The 21,126-nt window shown below is 47.7% G+C and overlaps 1 protein-coding gene across 1 annotated transcript in view; it reads right to left on the reverse strand.

Moving 5' to 3' along the window:
- Window positions 1–21,126, reverse strand: part of LOC124024433 (aminopeptidase N-like) — a 79,179-nt gene that overhangs the window by 1,773 nt on the left and 56,280 nt on the right. The window contains exons 11-20 of the mRNA XM_046338326.1: window positions 15,564–15,640; window positions 7,940–8,073; window positions 7,789–7,844; window positions 7,644–7,685; window positions 7,025–7,130; window positions 6,128–6,219; window positions 5,776–5,886; window positions 5,360–5,527; window positions 3,148–3,288; window positions 96–177 (exon numbers count right to left, since the gene is read on the reverse strand). Of these exons, the coding sequence (XP_046194282.1) occupies window positions 96–177; window positions 3,148–3,288; window positions 5,360–5,527; window positions 5,776–5,886; window positions 6,128–6,219; window positions 7,025–7,130; window positions 7,644–7,685; window positions 7,789–7,844; window positions 7,940–8,073; window positions 15,564–15,640 (1,009 nt within the window). The remainder of the gene's footprint in view (window positions 1–95; window positions 178–3,147; window positions 3,289–5,359; window positions 5,528–5,775; window positions 5,887–6,127; window positions 6,220–7,024; window positions 7,131–7,643; window positions 7,686–7,788; window positions 7,845–7,939; window positions 8,074–15,563; window positions 15,641–21,126) is intronic.

Raw genomic sequence — 21,126 nt, forward strand, 5'->3', positions numbered from 1 at the left:
CAGGAACAGGGTTAGGATGAAAACCTTACAGGAGGGTAAGCTCTCCAGGAACAGGGTTGGACAGCCCTGATTCAGCTCAAGGCCACAGTACCAACCTGCTTCAGCTCAAAGTCAGTAGAGAATCTCCTGGTCACTCCGTTGATGAGGTTAGAGAATGAGAAGGATCCAGCACCATATCTGCCAGGTACAGAGATGGATTATTATTATCTTAGTGAATAAACATCAGTTTCTCTGATACATGTTCACAGTTACATGATGTCCAATAGCCCCACCTAGACTTACTCTGTACAGATGTAGTTCCACCTAGACTTACTCTGTACAGATGTAGTTCCACCTAGACTTACTCTGTACAGATGTAGTTCCACCTAGACTTACTCTGCATAGATGTAGTTCCACCTAGACTTACTCTGTACAGATGTAGTTCCACCTAGACTTACTCTGCATAGATGTAGTTCCACCTAGACTTACACTGTATAGATGTAGTTCCACCTAGACTTACTCTGCATAGATGTAGTTCCACCTAGACTTACTCTGCATAGATGTAGTTCTACCTAGACTTACTCTGTATAGATATAGCCCCACCTAGACTTACTCTGCATAGATGTAGTTCCACCTAGACTTACTCTGTATAGATGTAGTTCCACCTAGACTTACTCTGCATAGATGTAGTTCCACCTAGACTTACTCTGTACAGATGTAGTTCCACCTAGACTTACTCTGTACAGATGTAGTTCCACCTAGACTTACTCTGCATAGATGTAGTTCCACCTAGACTTACTCTGTACAGATGTAGTTCCACCTAGACTTACTCTGCATAGATGTAGTTCCACCTAGACTTACACTGTATAGATGTAGTTCCACCTAGACTTACTCTGCATAGATGTAGTTCCACCTAGACTTACTCTGCATAGATGTAGTTCTACCTAGACTTACTCTGTATAGATATAGCCCCACCTAGACTTACTCTGCATAGATGTAGTTCCACCTAGACTTACTCTGTATAGATATAGCCCCACCTAGACTTACTCTGTACAGATGTTGTTCCACCTAGACTTACTCTGCATAGATGTAGTTCCACCTAGACTTACTCTGTATAGATGTAGTTCCACCTAGACTTACTCTGCATAGATGTAGTTCCACCTAGACTTACTCTGTACAGATGTAGTTCCACCTAGACTTACTCTGTATAGATGTAGTTCCACCTAGACTTACTCTGCATAGATGTAGTTCCAACTAGACTTACTCTGTATAGATGTAGTTTCACCTAGACTTACTCTGTATAGATGTAGTTCCACCTAGACTTACTCTGTATAGATGTAGTTCCACCTAAACTTACACTGTATAGATGTAGTTCCACCTAGACTTACTCTGTACAGATGTAGTTCCACCTAGACTTACTCTGCATAGATGTAGTTCCACCTAGACTTACTCTGTATAGATGTAGTTCCAACTAGACTTACTCTGCATAGATGTAGTTCCACCTAGACTTACTCTGCATAGATGTAGTTCCACCTAGACTTACTCTGCATAGATGTAGTTCTACCTAGACTTACTCTGTATAGATATAGCCCCACCTAGACTTACTCTGCATAGATGTAGTTCCACCTAGACTTACTCTGTATAGATATAGCCCCACCTAGACTTACTCTGTACAGATGTTGTTCCACCTAGACTTACTCTGCATAGATGTAGTTCCACCTAGACTTACTCTGTATAGATGTAGTTCCACCTAGACTTACTCTGTATAGATGTAGTTCCACCTAAACTTACACTGTATAGATGTAGTTCCACCTAGACTTACTCTGCATAGATGCAGTTCCACCTAGACTTACACTGTATAGATGTAGTTCCACCTAGCCCTGATGACTTACTCTGTATAGATGTAGTTCCACATAGACATACACTGTATAGATGTAGTTCCACCTAGACTTCCTCTGCCTCGATGTAGTTCCACCTAGACTTACTCTGCATAGATGTAGTTCCACCTAGACTTACTCTGTATAGATGTAGTTCCACCTAGCCCTGATGACTTACTCTGTATAGATGTAGTTCCACCTAGCCCTGATGACTTACTCTGCATAGATTTAGTTCCACCTAGTCCTGATGACTTACTCTGTATAGATGTAGTTCCACCTAGACTTACTCTGTACAGATGTAGTTCCACCTAGCCCTGATGACTTACTCTGTATAGATGTAGTTCCACCTAGCCCTGATGACTTCCTCTGCATAGATGTAATTCCATCTAGACTTACTCTGTATAGATGTAGTTCCACCTAGACTTACTCTGTACAGATGTAGTTCCACCTAGCCCTGATGACTTACTCTGTATAGATGTAGTTCCACCTAGCCCTGATGACTTCCTCTGCATAGATGTAGTTCCATCTAGACTTGCTCTGTATAGATTTAGTTCCACCTAGACTTACTCTGTACAGATGTAGTTCCACCTAGCCCTGATGACTTACTCTGTATAGATGTAGTTCCACCTAGACTTACTCTGTATAGATGTAGTTCCACCTAGCCCTGATGACTTACTCTGTATAGATGTAGTTCCACCTAGACTTACTCTGTATAGATGTAGTTTCGCCTAGATTTACTCTGTGTAGATGTAGTTCCACCAAGTCCTTCTGTAGCTCAGTTGGTAGAGCATGGCGCTTGTAACGACAGGGTAGTGGGTTCGATTCGACCCATACGTAGAATGTATGCACACATGACTGTAAGTCGCTTTGGATAAAAGCATCTGCTAAATGGCATATATTATTATTATTATATTATTATATTATTATTATATATTATTATTATATTATTATTATATTATTATATATTACTTACTCTGTATAGATGTAGTTCCATCTAGACTTACTCTGTACAGATGTAGTTCCACCTAGCCCTGATGTCTTACTCTGTATAGATGTAGTTTACATTTACATTTACATTTAAGTCATTTAGCAGACGCTCTTATCCAGAGCGACTTACAGTTCCACCTAGACTTACTCTGTATAGATGTAGTTCCACCTAGCCCTGATGACTTACTCTGTATAGATGTAGTTCCACCTAGCCCTGATGACTTACTCTGCATAGATGCAGTTCCACCTAGCCCTGATGACTTACTCTGTATAGATGTAGTTCCACCTAGCCCTGATGACTTACTCTGTATAGATGTAGTTCCACCTAGCCCTGATGAAGTCCCAGGCCAGGGGCATCCCCACCACGTTACCAGCGATGTAGTTGATGGTGGAGGTGCAGTCCTGCTTTCGGATCTTAGCTGGATCCAGGGAATAATCCAGATACCTGTTTCAACACAAAACAGGAATTTGTGAATCATCTCGAGTGGGATTCTGATGAATCGATAAGTCTGATTTTTTACCTAATGGTGTTGCTCTAAACATGCACAAACACAGCCTTTTAAAAGCGCAGGGCTTGTGATTTTATTTTTACTTTTAGAGGAATAATTGTTCTCATGCAGGAATGATATACAGTACCTTCAGAAAGTATTCACACTCCTTGACTTTTTACAAATGTTGTTGTGTTACAGGCTGAATTTAAAGTCAATTACATTTAGATTGTTTTGCCACTGGCCCACACACAATATCCCATAATATCAAAGAGGAATTATGTTTTTCAAACCAGGTGTGGAAAGCTCTACACACAGCTGTAATCGCTCTTGGAGACCCATAAAGACTCACAGCAGTAATCGCTCTTAGATATTTACCCATAAAGACACACAGCTGTAATCGCTATTAGATATTTACCCATAAAGACACACAGCTGTAATCGCTCTTAGATATTTACCCATAAAGACACACAGCTGTAATCGCTCTTAGATATTTACCCATAAAGACACACAGCTGTAATCGCTCTTAGATATTTACCCATAAAGACACACAGCTGTAATCGCTCTTAGATATTTATCCATAAAGACACACAGCTGTAATCGCTCTTAGACATTTACCCGTAAAGACACACAGCTGTAATCGCTCTTAGACATTTACCCATAAAGACACACAGCTGTAATCACTCTTAGAGATTTACCCATAAAGACACACAGCTGTAATCGCTCTTAGATATTTACCCGTAAAGACACACAGCTGTAATCGCTCTTAGAGACCCATAAAGACACACAGCTGTAATCGCTCTTAGACATTTACCCGTAAAGACACACAGCTGTAATCGCTGCCAAAGATGATTCTAACATGCATTGACTCAGGGGTGTGAATTCTTATGTAAATGTCATTGTGGGGTATTGTGTGTAGATGGGTGAGAAACAAATCAATCTTTAATTCATTTTGAATTCTGTCTGTAACAACAACATGTGGACGAAGGGGTATGAATACTCTCTGGAGGCACATGAGGAGAAAGAGGAAATCTCTACCTATCTATTGATGTAAATATATCCCCCGTCTCATTCCCAATCTGTCCACTAGATAGCAGTAGGAGATCAAATGACTTGTCTTAGCCACTTGAAACCAGTTGCATCTGTTTTGGGTAGTGAGTGAGTCACTGCGCCAAAATGACTGCCATCTTAAAATGACCCTTTCGAGTTACAGAGTGAACCATCTCCAAATAACACTTAGACAGGTGAGGACACGTGTCTTTTCCTGTTGTAAACCAGTGAGACGGATCAACACGTGGAGGATGAATACACGATGATGTGGACAGAGAAGGGAAAGCATTGCTTTACAGTGACCATTAGGTATGAATACACAATGATGTGGACGGAGAAGGGAAAGCATTGTTTTACAGTGACCATTAGGTATGAATACACAATGATGTGGACGGAGAAGGGAAAGCATTGTTTTACAGTGACCATTAGGTATGAATACACAATGATGTGGACAGAGAAGGGAAAGCATTGCTTTACAGTGACCATTAGGTATGAATACACAATGATGTGGACGGAGAAGGGAAAGCATTGTTTTACAGTGACCATTAGGTATGAAGTGGTTCTGAGTGTTAGCTCCTGCTGAGGATTCTGTACCTACCTGTTCAGCAGGGACCTTAGTACAGACCAGGGAGGACCTCAGCTTGGCAGCCTCTGTACCTACCTGTTCAGCAGGGACCTTAGTACAGACCAGGGAGGACCTCAGCTTGGCAGCCTCTGTACCTACCTGTTCAGCAGGGGACCTTAGTACAGACCAGGGAGGACCTCAGCTTGGCAGCCTCTGTACCTACCTGTTCAGCAGGGGACCTTAGTACAGGCCAGGGAGGACCTCAGCTTGGCAGCCTCTGTACCTACCTGTTCAGCAGGGACCTTAGTACAGACCAGGGAGGACCTCAGCTTGGCAGCCTCTGTACCTACCTGTTCAGCAGGGACCTTAGTACAGACCAGGGAGGACCTCAGCTTGGCAGCCTCTGTACCTACCTGTTCAGCAGCCATGGGACCTTAGTACAGGCCAGGGAGGACCTCAGCTTGGCAGCCTCTGTGGCTACTGTGGCGTTCTTGAACATCTGCCAGGCAAAGTCCCATTCCGCCACCCCTCCTGCTGCGATAGCGTTACAGTACACTGTTGTCTTCAGGTTGGGGTGAATCCTGTCCATAAAGAGTTGCATAAACACAAAATCAGCATCATTGAAGAGAAGGAAAACAATCACGTTAATTCTAAACATCCTTAGGGTTTCTGGTATACTTTTCCCATAATTACCAGTTGGAGGAGTCCCAGTTTTCCTACTTATTCCTTCCTGATTCCAGGAATCCTTCAGCTGGGATTTCTGGTAAACCTGGGAAGTTTGGGAAAGACCCAGGATATGGAAACCCAAATAATTGTGCTTCGTACTCACGGGTTGTGGTCTGGGTTCAGCATCCACTCTCTGAACCAATCGCTGGTGAGAACCCTGCAGCGCTCCACTCCCATACGACACGCAAAAGATATGGCGTTGATCTGGTTGTATCTGAGAGATAGGAGAGACAAGAGGGACAGGGCTGTGGAACGGCCTACAACACATGATGGTAATATCTAAGGGTTCATCCCAAATAGCACCCTATTCCCTATGTAGTGCACTCCTTTTGAAAACAGACCGATAATGTGTATTTACTGTTGTAAGAGAAGCGACAGAAAGATATATTTACAAATACAATTATGTATCTTAATTAGTTTAAAATAACATTTAATTTGAAAAGCAGAGTTGTTACTGGTCGTTGTGTCCAGTGGGGACTCTGGTCCAATCAACTGTTATGGTCCTGAAGTACTCAAACAGGGGGGTGATCTGCATCTTCAGGTAACCCTGGGAGACAAACAGTATGAACCAATCAGCCCTGTTGTTTCAGGTAACCCTGGGAGACAAACAGTATGAACCTATCAGCCCTGTTGATTCTGCTAAGCCTGAGAGAAGTACAGTATGAACCAATCAGCCCTGTTGTTTCAGCTAAGCCTGAGAGAAGTACAGTATGAACCAATCAGACCTGTTGATTCTGCTAAGCCTGAGAGAAGTACAGTATGAACCAATCAGACCTGTTGATTCTGCTAAGCCTGAGAGAAGTACAGTATGAACCAATCAGACCTGTTGTTTCTGCTAAGCCTGGGAGAAGTACAGTATGATCCAATCAGACATGTTGATCTTTGTTACGTCCTCTATGTCCTCTGTGTGTTGTTGTTGTTGTCATTTTCTCATGCACTACAACCATAGTCAATAATAGCAGTGTTTCACAATTGTCATCAGCCTCCAGTATTCCAGAGAACATACTGATCTGATTATATTGTGGTTGTATTCGCCTGTGAGACAAATAATGTCATGTTGTAAGCTGTTCTGTCCTTTTCTTACGTACGAAAACTATGTTCAGTTCAACATGATACTAGAGCTGCATGTCTGTCACTAGAGGCCAATATTTCAGACTAAATCATATTATTACTATAGTATATTGTATATTTAGGGTAGCAGAATTACAGTAACCTTTTCAAACATTCCCGGGTTTTGCAGGGAATCTGTAATCCTTCCAACAGGATTTCTGGAAAACCATGAGAATTTAGGGGGACGACAGATCTTTTGCAAATGTAAATGAATGATATATCATATTATAGTGAGAACCCACCTGTAGCACCCCGTATGCCTGTCCACGGTCGAACATGAGGATATAGTAGTTGAGATTCCTGAGAGCTGACTCCCAGGGGATGTAGTCTCTCTCCTGAGACAGGTACCTGGTAATATATAATATAAGAACTGACTCCCAGGGGATGTAGTCTCTCTCCTGAAACAGGTACCTGGTAATATATCATCTGCAGCTGTACATAGTCTATAGGTAAATAGCCCACCCATTTTCACCTACCTCATTCCCATACTGTTTTTATACTGTTTTTATTTATTTACTTTTCTGCTCTTTTGCACACCAATATCTCTACCTGTACATGACCATCTGATCATTTATCACTCCAGTGCTAATCTGCAAAATTGTATTATTCGCCTACCTCCTCATGCCTTTTGCACACATTGTATATAGACTGCCCATTTTTTTCTACTGTGTTATTGACTTGTTAATTGTTTACTCCATGAGTAACTCTGTGTTGTCTGTTCACACTGCTATGCTTTATCTTGGCCAGGTCGCAGTTGCAAATGAGAACTTGTTCTCAACTAGCCTACCTGGTTAAATAAAGGTGAAATAAATAAAAAATATATAAAAAAATCTGTATAGTAGAATATATTACTCTAGTTACCTGGTGGTCCTCAGAGCTAATGTCGTGTTGATCACCTTGGCCCTGGAAACACACAACAATATGACACCACAACCGCATCAGCTTCCAGCTTCCACACAGTTCACCAGGTAATACAGTAGGTGGGGGGGGTAAGAAAGAGCTTTACCTGGCCAGATTAAAGGCATCGTCCACTATTTGAGCTCTGTTAATTAAAGGAATGACCTGCACACAGAAGTTCTGATGTTACATTGCGTCATATGGAATCGTACTCTGATTGGCAATACCCACATACGATTGGATTAATAACGTATACTGACCGTGTGGTCTGTGGTGAGCTGGTTGAGGAGTCGTTCCCAGTTGTCCATGTCGTAGTTAACCCTGTAATAGCCAGACACATTGAGGTTGGCCAGAACCCACTCAGATCCTGCTGTTGTCATGGGGGGGTGTCTATCTGTTGGAGGATTTCAACACACTGGTCACAGAAAGGAAACATTCTGACAGATTTTACAAAATTCACTGGTTTTCCAGAATATCCTGGTTAGAGGATTCCCTGACTTCCCACTAATTCCCAAGGAATTCCATGAAAACTCCACGATTTATGGAAAACAGGGACTTTTTGGGGAAGTTACCATAACAACCTTGGTCCCAAGTTAGGATTCAACACAGAACTTCCTGTTATGATGAACAATAACATGACCTGGCCATGTCCATTAGTCCAGGGACATCTCCACTGATACCCATGGGCCTGTCCATTAGTCATTAGTCCAGGGACATCTCCACTGATACCTATGGGCCTGTCCATTAGTCCAGGGACATCTCCACTGATACCTATGGGCCTGTTCATTAGTCATTAGTCCAGGGACATCTCCACTGATACCTATGGACCTGTCCATTAGTCCAGGGACATCTCCACTGATACCCATGGGCCTGTCCATTAGTCATTAGTCCAGGGACATCTCCACTGATACCCATGGACCTGTCCATTAGTCCAGGGACATCTCCACTGATACCTATGGGCCTGTCCATTAGTCCAGGGACATCTCCACTGATACCTATGGGCCTGTCCATTAGTCCAGGGACATCTCCACTGATACCCATGGGCCTGTCCATTAGTCCAGGAACATCTCCACTGATACCCATGGGCCTGTCCATTAGTCCAGGGACATCTCCACTGATACCTATGGACCTGTCCATTAGTCCAGGGACATCTCCACTGATACCCATGGGCCTGTCCATTAGTCCAGGAACATCTCCACTGATACCCATGGGCCTGTCCATTAGTCCAGGGACATCTCCACTGATACCCATGGGCCTCTTCATTAGTCATTAGTCCAGGGACATCTCCACTGATACCCATGGACCTGTTCATTAGTCATTAGTCCAGGGACATCTCCACTGATACCTATGGACCTGTTTATTAGTCCAGGGACATCTCCACTGATACCCATGGACCTGTTCATTAGTCATTAGTCCAGGGACATCTCCACTGATACCCATGGACCTGTTCATTAGTCATTAGTCCAGGGACATCTCCACTGATACCCATGGACCTGTCCATTAGTCCAGGGACATCTCCACTGATACCCATGGGCCTGTTCATTAGTCCATGGACATCTCCACTGATACCCATGGACCTGTTCATTAGTCATTAGTCCAGGGACATCTCCACTGATACCCATGGACCTGTTCATTAGTCCAGGGACATCTCCACTGATACCTATGGGCCTGTTCATTAGTCATTAGTCCAGGGACATCTCCACTGATACCTATGGGCCTGTCCATTAGTCATTAGTCCAGGGACATCTCCACTGATACCTATGGACCTGTTCATTAGTCCAGGGACATCTCCACTGATACCTATGGACCTGTTCATTAGTCCAGGGACATCTCCACTGATAGTTTGGGCCTGTCCATTAGTCCAGGGACATCTCCACTGATACCCATGGACCTGTTCATTAGTCCAGGGACATCTCCACTGATACCCATGGACCTGTTCATTAGTCCAGGGACATCTCCACTGATACCCATGGACCTGTTCATTAGTCCAGGGACATCTCCACTGATACCTATGGACCTGTTTATTAGTCCAGGGACATCTCCACTGATACCCATGGACCTGTTCATTAGTCCAGGGACATCTCCACTGATACCCATGGACCTGTTCATTAGTCCAGGGACATCTCCACTGATACCCATGGACCTGTTCATTAGTCATTAGTCCAGGGACATCTCCACTGATACCTATGGACCTGTTCATTAGTCCAAGGACATCTCCACTGATACCTATGGACCTGTTCATTAGTCCAGGGACATCTCCACTGATAGTCATGGGCCTGTCCATTAGTCCAGGGACATCTCCACTGATACCCATGGACCTGTTCATTAGTCATTAGTCCAGGGACATCTCCACTGATACCCATGGACCTGTTCATTAGTCATTAGTCCAGGGACATCTCCACTGATACCCATGGACCTGTTCATTAGTCATTAGTCCAGGGACATCTCCACTGATACCCATGGACCTGTTCATTAGTCATTAGTCCAGGGACATCTCCACTGATACCTATGGACCTGTTCATTAGTCATTAGTCCAGGGACATCTCCACTGATACCCATGGACCTGTTCATTAGTCATTAGTACAGGGACATCTCCACTGATACCCATGGACCTGTCCATTAGTCCAGGGACATCTCCACTGATACCCATGGACCTGTTCATTAGTCATTCGTCCAGGGACATCTCCACTGATACCTATGGGCCTGTCCATTAGTCCAGGGACATCTCCACTGATAGTCATGGGCCTGTCCATTAGTCCAGGGACATCTCCACTGATACCTATGGACCTGTCCATTAGTCCAGGGACATCTCCACTGATACCCATGGGCCTGTCCATTAGTCCAGGAACATCTCCACTGATACCTATGGACCTGTCCATTAGTCCAGGGACATCTCCACTGATACCCATGGGCCTGTCCATTAGTCATTAGTCCAGGGACATCTCCACTGATACCCATGGACCTGTCCATTAGTCATTAGTCCAGGGACATCTCCACTGATACCCATGGGCCTGTCCATTAGTCATTAGTCCAGGGACATCTCCACTGATACCCATGGGCCTGTCCATTAGTCATTAGTCCAGGGACATCTCCACTGATACCCATGGGCCTGTCCATTAGTCATTAGTCCAGGGACATCTCCACTGATACCCATGGACCTGTCCATTAGTCATTAGTCCAGGGACATCTCCACTGATACCCATGGACCTGTCCATTAGTCATTAGTCCAGGGACATCTCCACTGATACCCATGGGCCTGTCCATTAGTCATTAGTCCAGGGACATCTCCACTGATACCCATGGGCCTGTCCATTAGTCATTAGTCCAGGGACATCTCCACTGATACCCATGGGCCTGTCCATTAGTCATTAGTCCAGGGACATCTCCACTGATACCCATGGACCTGTCCATTAGTCATTAGTCCAGGGACATCTCCACTGATACCTATGGGCCTGTCCATTAGTCATTAGTCCAGGGACATCTCCACTGATACCCATGGACCTGTCCATTAGTCATTAGTCCAGGGACATCTCCACTGATAGTCATGGACCTGTCCATTAGTCCAGGGACATCTCCACTGATAGTCATGAGCCAGTTCATTAGTCCAGGGACATCTCCACTGATACCCATGGGCCTGTTCATTAGTCATTAGTCCAGGGACATCTCCACTGATAGTCATGGGCCTGTCCATTAGTCCAGGGACATCTCCACTGATACCCATGGACCTGTTCATTAGTCCAGGGACATCTCCACTGATACCCATGGACCTGTTCATTAGTCATTAGTCCAGGGACATCTCCACTGATACCCATGGACCTGTCCATTAGTCCAGGGACATCTCCACTGATACCCATGGACCTGTTCATTAGTCCAGGGACATCTCCACTGATACCTATGGGCCTGTTCATTAGTCATTAGTCCAGGGACATCTCCACTGATACCTATGGGCCTGTCCATTAGTCATTAGTCCAGGGACATCTCCACTGATACCTATGGACCTGTTCATTAGTCCAGGGACATCTCCACTGATACCTATGGACCTGTTCATTAGTCCAGGGACATCTCCACTGATAGTCATGGGCCTGTCCATTAGTCCAGGGACATCTCCACTGATACCCATGGACCTGTTCATTAGTCATTAGTCCAGGGACATCTCCACTGATACCCATGGACCTGTTCATTAGTCCAGGGACATCTCCACTGATACCCATGGACCTGTTCATTAGTCCAGGGACATCTCCACTGATACCTATGGACCTGTTTATTAGTCCAGGGACATCTCCACTGATACCCATGGACCTGTTCATTAGTCCAGGGACATCTCCACTGATACCCATGGACCTGTTCATTAGTCCAGGGACATCTCCACTGATACCCATGGACCTGTTCATTAGTCATTAGTCCAGGGACATCTCCACTGATACCTATGGACCTGTTCATTAGTCCAAGGACATCTCCACTGATACCTATGGACCTGTTCATTAGTCCAGGGACATCTCCACTGATAGTCATGGGCCTGTCCATTAGTCCAGGGACATCTCCACTGATACCCATGGACCTGTTCATTAGTCATTAGTCCAGGGACATCTCCACTGATACCCATGGACCTGTTCATTAGTCATTAGTCCAGGGACATCTCCACTGATACCCATGGACCTGTTCATTAGTCATTAGTCCAGGGACATCTCCACTGATACCCATGGACCTGTTCATTAGTCATTAGTCCAGGGACATCTCCACTGATACCTATGGACCTGTTCATTAGTCATTAGTCCAGGGACATCTCCACTGATACCCATGGACCTGTTCATTAGTCATTAGTACAGGGACATCTCCACTGATACCCATGGACCTGTCCATTAGTCCAGGGACATCTCCACTGATACCCATGGACCTGTTCATTAGTCATTCGTCCAGGGACATCTCCACTGATACCTATGGGCCTGTCCATTAGTCCAGGGACATCTCCACTGATAGTCATGGGCCTGTCCATTAGTCCAGGGACATCTCCACTGATACCTATGGACCTGTCCATTAGTCCAGGGACATCTCCACTGATACCCATGGGCCTGTCCATTAGTCCAGGAACATCTCCACTGATACCTATGGACCTGTCCATTAGTCCAGGGACATCTCCACTGATACCCATGGGCCTGTCCATTAGTCATTAGTCCAGGGACATCTCCACTGATACCCATGGACCTGTCCATTAGTCATTAGTCCAGGGACATCTCCACTGATACCCATGGGCCTGTCCATTAGTCATTAGTCCAGGGACATCTCCACTGATACCCATGGGCCTGTCCAATAGTCATTAGTCCAGGGACATCTCCACTGATACCCATGGGCCTGTCCATTAGTCATTAGTCCAGGGACATCTCCACTGATAGTCATGGACCTGTCCATTAGTCCAGGGACATCTCCACTGATAGTCATGAGCCAGTTCATTAGTCCAGGGACATCTCCACTGATACCCATGGGCCTGTTCATTAGTCATTAGTCCAGGGACATCTCCACTGATAGTCATGGGCCTGTCCATTAGTCCAGGGACATCTCCACTGATACCCATGGACCTGTTCATTAGTCCAGGGACATCTCCACTGATACCCATGGACCTGTTCATTAGTCATTAGTCCAGGGACATCTCCACTGATACCCATGGACCTGTCCATTAGTCCAGGGACATCTCCACTGATACCCATGGACCTGTTCATTAGTCCAGGGACATCTCCACTGATACCTATGGGCCTGTTCATTAGTCATTAGTCCAGGGACATCTCCACTGATACCTATGGGCCTGTCCATTAGTCATTAGTCCAGGGACATCTCCACTGATACCTATGGACCTGTTCATTAGTCCAGGGACATCTCCACTGATACCTATGGACCTGTTCATTAGTCCAGGGACATCTCCACTGATAGTCATGGGCCTGTCCATTAGTCCAGGGACATCTCCACTGATACCTATGGACCTGTTTATTAGTCCAGGGACATCTCCACTGATACCCATGGACCTGTTCATTAGTCCAGGGACATCTCCACTGATACCCATGGACCTGTTCATTAGTCCAGGGACATCTCCACTGATACCCATGGACCTGTTCATTAGTCATTAGTCCAGGGACATCTCCACTGATACCTATGGACCTGTTCATTAGTCCAAGGACATCTCCACTGATACCTATGGACCTGTTCATTAGTCCAGGGACATCTCCACTGATAGTCATGGGCCTGTCCATTAGTCCAGGGACATCTCCACTGATACCCATGGACCTGTTCATTAGTCATTAGTCCAGGGACATCTCCACTGATACCCATGGACCTGTTCATTAGTCATTAGTCCAGGGACATCTCCACTGATACCCATGGACCTGTTCATTAGTCATTAGTCCAGGGACATCTCCACTGATACCCATGGACCTGTTCATTAGTCATTAGTCCAGGGACATCTCCACTGATACCTATGGACCTGTTCATTAGTCATTAGTCCAGGGACATCTCCACTGATACCCATGGACCTGTTCATTAGTCATTAGTACAGGGACATCTCCACTGATACCCATGGACCTGTCCATTAGTCCAGGGACATCTCCACTGATACCCATGGACCTGTTCATTAGTCATTCGTCCAGGGACATCTCCACTGATACCTATGGGCCTGTCCATTAGTCCAGGGACATCTCCACTGATAGTCATGGGCCTGTCCATTAGTCCAGGGACATCTCCACTGATACCTATGGACCTGTCCATTAGTCCAGGGACATCTCCACTGATACCCATGGGCCTGTCCATTAGTCCAGGAACATCTCCACTGATACCTATGGACCTGTCCATTAGTCCAGGGACATCTCCACTGATACCCATGGGCCTGTCCATTAGTCATTAGTCCAGGGACATCTCCACTGATACCCATGGACCTGTCCATTAGTCATTAGTCCAGGGACATCTCCACTGATACCCATGGGCCTGTCCATTAGTCATTAGTCCAGGGACATCTCCACTGATACCCATGGGCCTGTCCAATAGTCATTAGTCCAGGGACATCTCCACTGATACCCATGGGCCTGTCCATTAGTCATTAGTCCAGGGACATCTCCACTGATACCCATGGACCTGTCCATTAGTCATTAGTCCAGGGACATCTCCACTGATACCCATGGACCTGTCCATTAGTCATTAGTCCAGGGACATCTCCACTGATACCCATGGGCCTGTCCATTAGTCATTAGTCCAGGGACATCTCCACTGATACCCATGGGCCTGTCCATTATTCATTAGTCCAGGGACATCTCCACTGATACCCATGGGCCTGTCCATTAGTCATTAGTCCAGGGACATCTCCACTGATACCCATGGACCTGTCCATTAGTCATTAGTCCAGGGACATCTCCACTGATACCTATGGGCCTGTCCATTAGTCATTAGTCCAGGGACATCTCCACTGATACCCATGGACCTGTCCATTAGTCATTAGTCCAGGGACATCTCCACTGATAGTCATGGACCTGTCCATTAGTCCAGGGACATCTCCACTGATAGTCATGAGCCAGTTCATTAGTCCAGGGACATCTCCACTGATACCCATGGGCCTGTTCATTAGTCATTAGTCCAGGGACATCTCCACTGATAGTCATGGGCCTGTCCATTAGTCCAGGGACATCTCCACTGATACCCATGGACCTGTTCATTAGTCCAGGGACATCTCCACTGATACCCATGGACCTGTTCATTAGTCCAGGGACATCTCCACTGATACCTATGGGCCTGTCCATTAGTCCAGGGACATCTCCACTGATACCTATGGGCCTGTTCATTAGTCCAGGGACATCTCCACTTATACCCATGCAGGACTTCATTTGACACAAACACTGGCATTAGAAATACCTGTTTCCTGAAGAAGCCAGTGTTGCTCTCTCTCAACTCCTCCCTTCATCCATTTGATGGGGACCAACCAGGTGTAACTAAAAAGACATGGGAACAGGATGGTCAGGTGACTAAATTAAAGATGATTTGGGGGTTTATCATCATGTCCTTATTGTTGAATGATCATGACCCAAGCTGAACGAACCCCCCTCCTTAACACCAGACTATACTAACCCCTCCTTATCCCCAGTCTAAACTAACCCCTCCTTAACCCCAGGCTGTACTAACCCCTCCTTAACCCCAGGCTGTACTAACCCTTCCTTAACCCCAGGCTGTACTAACCCCTCCTTAACCCAGGCTGTACTAACCCCTCCTTAACCCCAGGCTGTACTAACCCCTCCTTAACCCCAGGCTGTACTAACCCCTCCTTAACCCCAGGCTGTACTAACCCCAGGCTGTACTAACCCCTCCTTAACCCCAGGCTGTACTAACCCCAGGCTGTACTAACCCCTCCTTAACCCCAGGCTGTACTAACCCCAGGCTGTACTAACCCCAGACTGTACTAACCCCAGACTGTACTAACCCCTCCTTATCCCCAGGCTGTACTAACCCCTCCTTAACCCCAGGCTGTACTAACCCCTCCTTAACCCCAGGCTGTACTAACCCCTCCTTATCCCCAGGCTGTACTAACCCCAGGCTGTACTAACCCCAGGCTGTACTAACCCCAGGCTGTACTAATCCCTCCTTATCCCCAGGCTGTACTAACCCCAGGCTGTACTAACCCCAGGCTGTACTAACCCCTCCTTAACCCCAGGCTGTACTAACCCCTCCTTATCCCCAGGCTGTACTAACCCCAGGTAGTACTAAGCCGAGGCTGTACTAACCCCTCCTTAACACCAGGCTGTACTAACCCCTCCTTCACCCCAGGCTGTACTAACCCCTCCTTATCCCCAGGCTGTACTAACCCCTCCTTAACCCCAGGCTGTACTAACCCCTCCTTAACCCCAGACTGTACTAACCCCTCCTTAACACCAGGCTGTACTAACCCCAGGCTGTACTAACCCCAGGCTGTACTAACCCCTCCTTAACCCCAGGCTGTACTAACCCCTCCTTAACCCCATGCTGTACTAACCCCTCCTTAACACCAGGCTGTACTAACCCCTCCTTAACCCCAGGCTGTACTAACCCCAGGCTGTACTAACCCCTCCTTAACCCAGGCTGTACTAACCCCTCCTTAACCCCAGACTATACTAACCCCAGGCTGTACTAACCCCTCCTTAACCCCAGGCTGTACTAACCCCTCCTTAACCCCAGGCTGTACTAACCCCAGGCTGTACTAACCCCTCCTTAACCCCAGGCTGTACTAACCCCAGGCTGTACTAACCCCTCCTTAACCCAGGCTGTACTAACCCCTCCTTAACCCCAGGCTGTACTAACCCCTCCTTAACCCCAGGCTGTACTAACCCCTCCTTAACCCCAGGCTGTACTAACCCTTCCTTAACCCCAGGCTGTACTAACCCCTCCTTAACCCAGGCTGTACTAACCCCTCCTTAACCCCAGGCTGTACTAACCCCTCCTTAACCCCAGGCTGTACTAACCCCTCCTTAACCCCAGGCTGTACTAACCCCAGGCTGTACTAACCCCTCCTTAACCCCAGGCTGTACTAACCCCAGGCTGTACTAACCCCTCCTTAACCCCAGGCTGTACTAACCCCAGGCTGTACTAACCCCAGACTGTACTAACCCCAGACTGTACTAACCCCTCCTTATCCCCAGGCTGTACTAACCCCTCCTTAACCCCAGGCTGTACTAACCCCTCCTTAACCCCAGGCTGTACTAACCCCTCCTTATCCCCAGGCTGTACTAACCCCAGGCTGTACTAACCCCAGGCTGTACTAACCCCAGGCTGTACTAATCCCTCCTTATCCCCAGGCTGTACTAACCCCAGGCTGTACTAACCCCAGGCTGTACTAACCCCTCCTTAACCCCAGGCTGTACTAACCCCTCCTTATCCCCAGGCTGTACTAACCCCAGGTAGTACTAAGCCGAGGCTGTACTAACCCTCCTTAACACCAGGCTGTACTAACCCCTCCTTCACCCCAGGCTGTACTAACCCCTCCTTATCCCCAGGCTGTACTAACCCCTCCTTAACCCCAGGCTGTACTAACCCCTCCTTAACCCCAGACTGTACTAACCCCTCCTTAACACCAGGCTGTACTAACCCCAGGCTGTACTAACCCCAGGCTGTACTAACCCCTCCTTAACCCCAGGCTGTACTAACCCCTCCTTAACCCCATGCTGTACTAACCCCTCCTTAACACCAGGCTGTACTAACCCCTCCTTAACCCCAGGCTGTACTAACCCCAGGCTGTACTAACCCCTCCTTAACCCAGGCTGTACTAACCCCTCCTTAACCCCAGACTATACTAACCCCAGGCTGTACTAACCCCTCCTTAACCCCAGGCTGTACTAACCCCTCCTTAACCCCAGGCTGTACTAACCCCAGGCTGTACTAACCCCTCCTTAACCCCAGGCTGTACTAACCCCAGGCTGTACTAACCCCTCCTTAACCCAGGCTGTACTAACCCCTCCTTAACCCCAGGCTGTACTAACCCCTCCTTAACCCCAGGCTGTACTAACCCCTCCTTAACCCCAGGCTGTACTAACCCCTCCTTAACCCCAGGCTGTACTAACCCCAGGCTGTACTAACCCCAGACTGTACTAACCCCAGACTGTACTAACCGCTCCTTATCCCCAGGCTGTACTAACCCCTCCTTAACCCCAGGCTGTACTAACCCCTCCTTAACCCCAGGCTGTACTAACCCCTCCTTATCCCCAGGCTGTACTAACCCCAGGCTGTACTAACCCCTCCTTATCCCCAGGCTGTACTAACCCCAGGCTGTACTAACCCCAGGCTGTACTAACCCCTCCTTAACCCCAGGCTGTACTAACCCCTCCTTATCCCCAGGCTGTACTAACCCCAGGCTGTACTAACCCCAGGCTGTACTAACCCCTCCTTAACCCCAGGCTGTACTAACCCCAGGCTGTACTAACCCCTCCTTAACCCCAGGCTGTACTAACCCCTCCTTATCCCCAGGCTGTACTAACCCCAGGTAGTACTAAGCCGAGGCTGTACTAACCCCTCCTTAACCCCAGGCTGTACTAACCCCTCCTTAACCCCAGACTGTACTAACCCCTCCTTAACACCAGGCTGTACTAACCCCAGGCTGTACTAACCCCAGGCTGTACTAACCCCTCCTTAACCCCAGGCTGTACTAACCCCTCCTTAACCCCAGGCTGTACTAACCCCTCCTTAACACCAGGCTGTACTAACCCCTCCTTAACCCCAGGCTGTACTAACCCCAGGCTGTACTAACCCCTCCTTAACCCAGGCTGTACTAACCCCTCCTTAACCCCAGACTATACTAACCCCAGGCTGTACTAACCCCTCCTTAACCCCAGGCTGTACTAACCCCTCCTTAACCCCAGGCTGTACTAACCCCAGGCTGTACTAACCCCTCCTTAACCCCAGGCTGTACTAACCCCTCCTTAACCCCAGGCTGTACTAACCCCAGGCTGTACTAACCCCTCCTTAACCCCAGGCTGTACTAACCCCAGGCTGTACTAACCCCTCCTTAACCCAGGCTGTACTAACCCCTCCTTAACCCCAGGCTGTACTAACCCCTCCTTAACCCCAGGCTGTACTAACCCCAGGCTGTACTAACCCCAGACTGTACTAACCGCTCCTTATCCCCAGGCTGTACTAACCCCTCCTTAACCCCAGGCTGTACTAACCCCTCCTTAACCCCAGGCTGTACTAACCCCTCCTTATCCCCAGGCTGTACTAACCCCAGGCTGTACTAACCCCTCCTTATCCCCAGGCTGTACTAACCCCAGGCTGTACTAACCCTAGGCTGTACTAACCCCTCCTTAACCCCAGGCTGTACTAACCCCTCCTTATCCCCAGGCTGTACTAACCCCAGGCTGTACTAACCCCAGGCTGTACTAACCCCTCCTTAACCCCAGGCTGTACTAACCCCAGGCTGTACTAACCCCTCCTTAACCCCAGGCTGTACTAACCCCTCCTTATACCCAGGCTGTACTAACCCCAGGTAGTACTAAGCCGAGGCTGTACTAACCCCTCCTTAACACCAGGCTGTACTAACCCCTCCTTCACCCCAGGCTGTACTAACCCCTCCTTATCCCCAGGCTGTACTAACCCCTCCTTAACCCCAGGCTGTACTAACCCCTCCTTAACCCCAGACTGTACTAACCCCTCCTTAACACCAGGCTGTACTAACCCCAGGCTGTACTAACCCCAGGCTGTACTAACCCCTCCTTAACCCCAGGCTGTACTAACCCCTCCTTAACCCCAGGCTGTACTAACCCCTCCTTAACACCAGGCTGTACTAACCCCTCCTTAACCCCAGGCTGTACTAACCCCAGGCTGTACTAACCCCTCCTTAACCCAGGCTGTACTAACCCCTCCTTAACCCCAGACTATACTAACCCCAGGCTGTACTAACCCCTCCTTAACCCCAGGCTGTACTAACCCTCCTTAACCCCAGGCTGTACTAACCCCAGGCTGTACTAACCCCTCCTTAACCCCAGGCTGTACTAACCCCAGGCTGTACTAACCCCTCCTTAACACCAGGCTGTACTAACCCCAGGCTGTACTAACCCCAGGCTGTACTAACCCCAGGCTGTACTAACCCCTCCTTAACCCCAGGCTGTACTAACCCCTCCTTAACCCCAGACTGTACTAACCCCAGGCTGTACTAACCCCCTCCTTAACACCAGGCTGTACTAACCCCAGGCTGTACTAACCCCTCCTTAACCCCAGGCTGTACTAACCCCAGGCTGTACTAACCCCTCCTTAACCCCAGGCTGTACTAACCCCTCCTTAACACCAGGCTGTACTAACCCCTCCTTAACCCCAGGCTGTACTAACCCCTCCTTAACCCCAGGCTGTACTAACCCCTCCTTAACCCCAGACTGTACTAACCCCTCCTTAACCCCAGACTGTACTAACCCCTCCTTAACCCCAGGCTGTACTACAACCCTCCTTAACCCCAGGCTGTACTAACCCCAGGCTGTACTAACCCCTCCTTAACACCAGACTGTACTACAGTCTTGCTACAGGGGGTTAACTAACTGCCTTGCTGCAGGGGGTTAACTAACTGCCTTGCTGCAGGGGGTTAACTAACTGCCTTGCTGCAGGGGGTTGGTTAACTGCCTTGCTGCAGGGGGTTAACTAACTAACTGCCTTGCTGCAGGGGGTGAACTAACTGCCTTGCTGCAGGGGGTTAATTAACTGCCTTGCTGCAGGGGGTTAACTAACTGCCTTGCTGCAGGGGGTGGGTTAATTAACTGCCTTGCTGCAGGGGTTAACTAACTGCCTTGCTGCAGGGGGTTAACTAACTGCCTTGCTGCAGGGGGTTAATTAACTGCCCTGCTGCAGGGGGTTAACTAACTGCCTTGTTGCAGGGGGTTAACTAACTGCCTTGCTGCAGGGGGTTGGTTAACTGCCTTTCTGCAGGGGGTTAACTAACTGCCTTGCTGCAGGGGGTTAACTAACTGCCTTG

The sequence above is a fragment of the Oncorhynchus gorbuscha genome, unplaced genomic scaffold (genome assembly GCF_021184085.1).
Source record: "Oncorhynchus gorbuscha isolate QuinsamMale2020 ecotype Even-year unplaced genomic scaffold, OgorEven_v1.0 Un_scaffold_1852, whole genome shotgun sequence".
Taxonomy (NCBI): domain Eukaryota; kingdom Metazoa; phylum Chordata; class Actinopteri; order Salmoniformes; family Salmonidae; genus Oncorhynchus; species Oncorhynchus gorbuscha.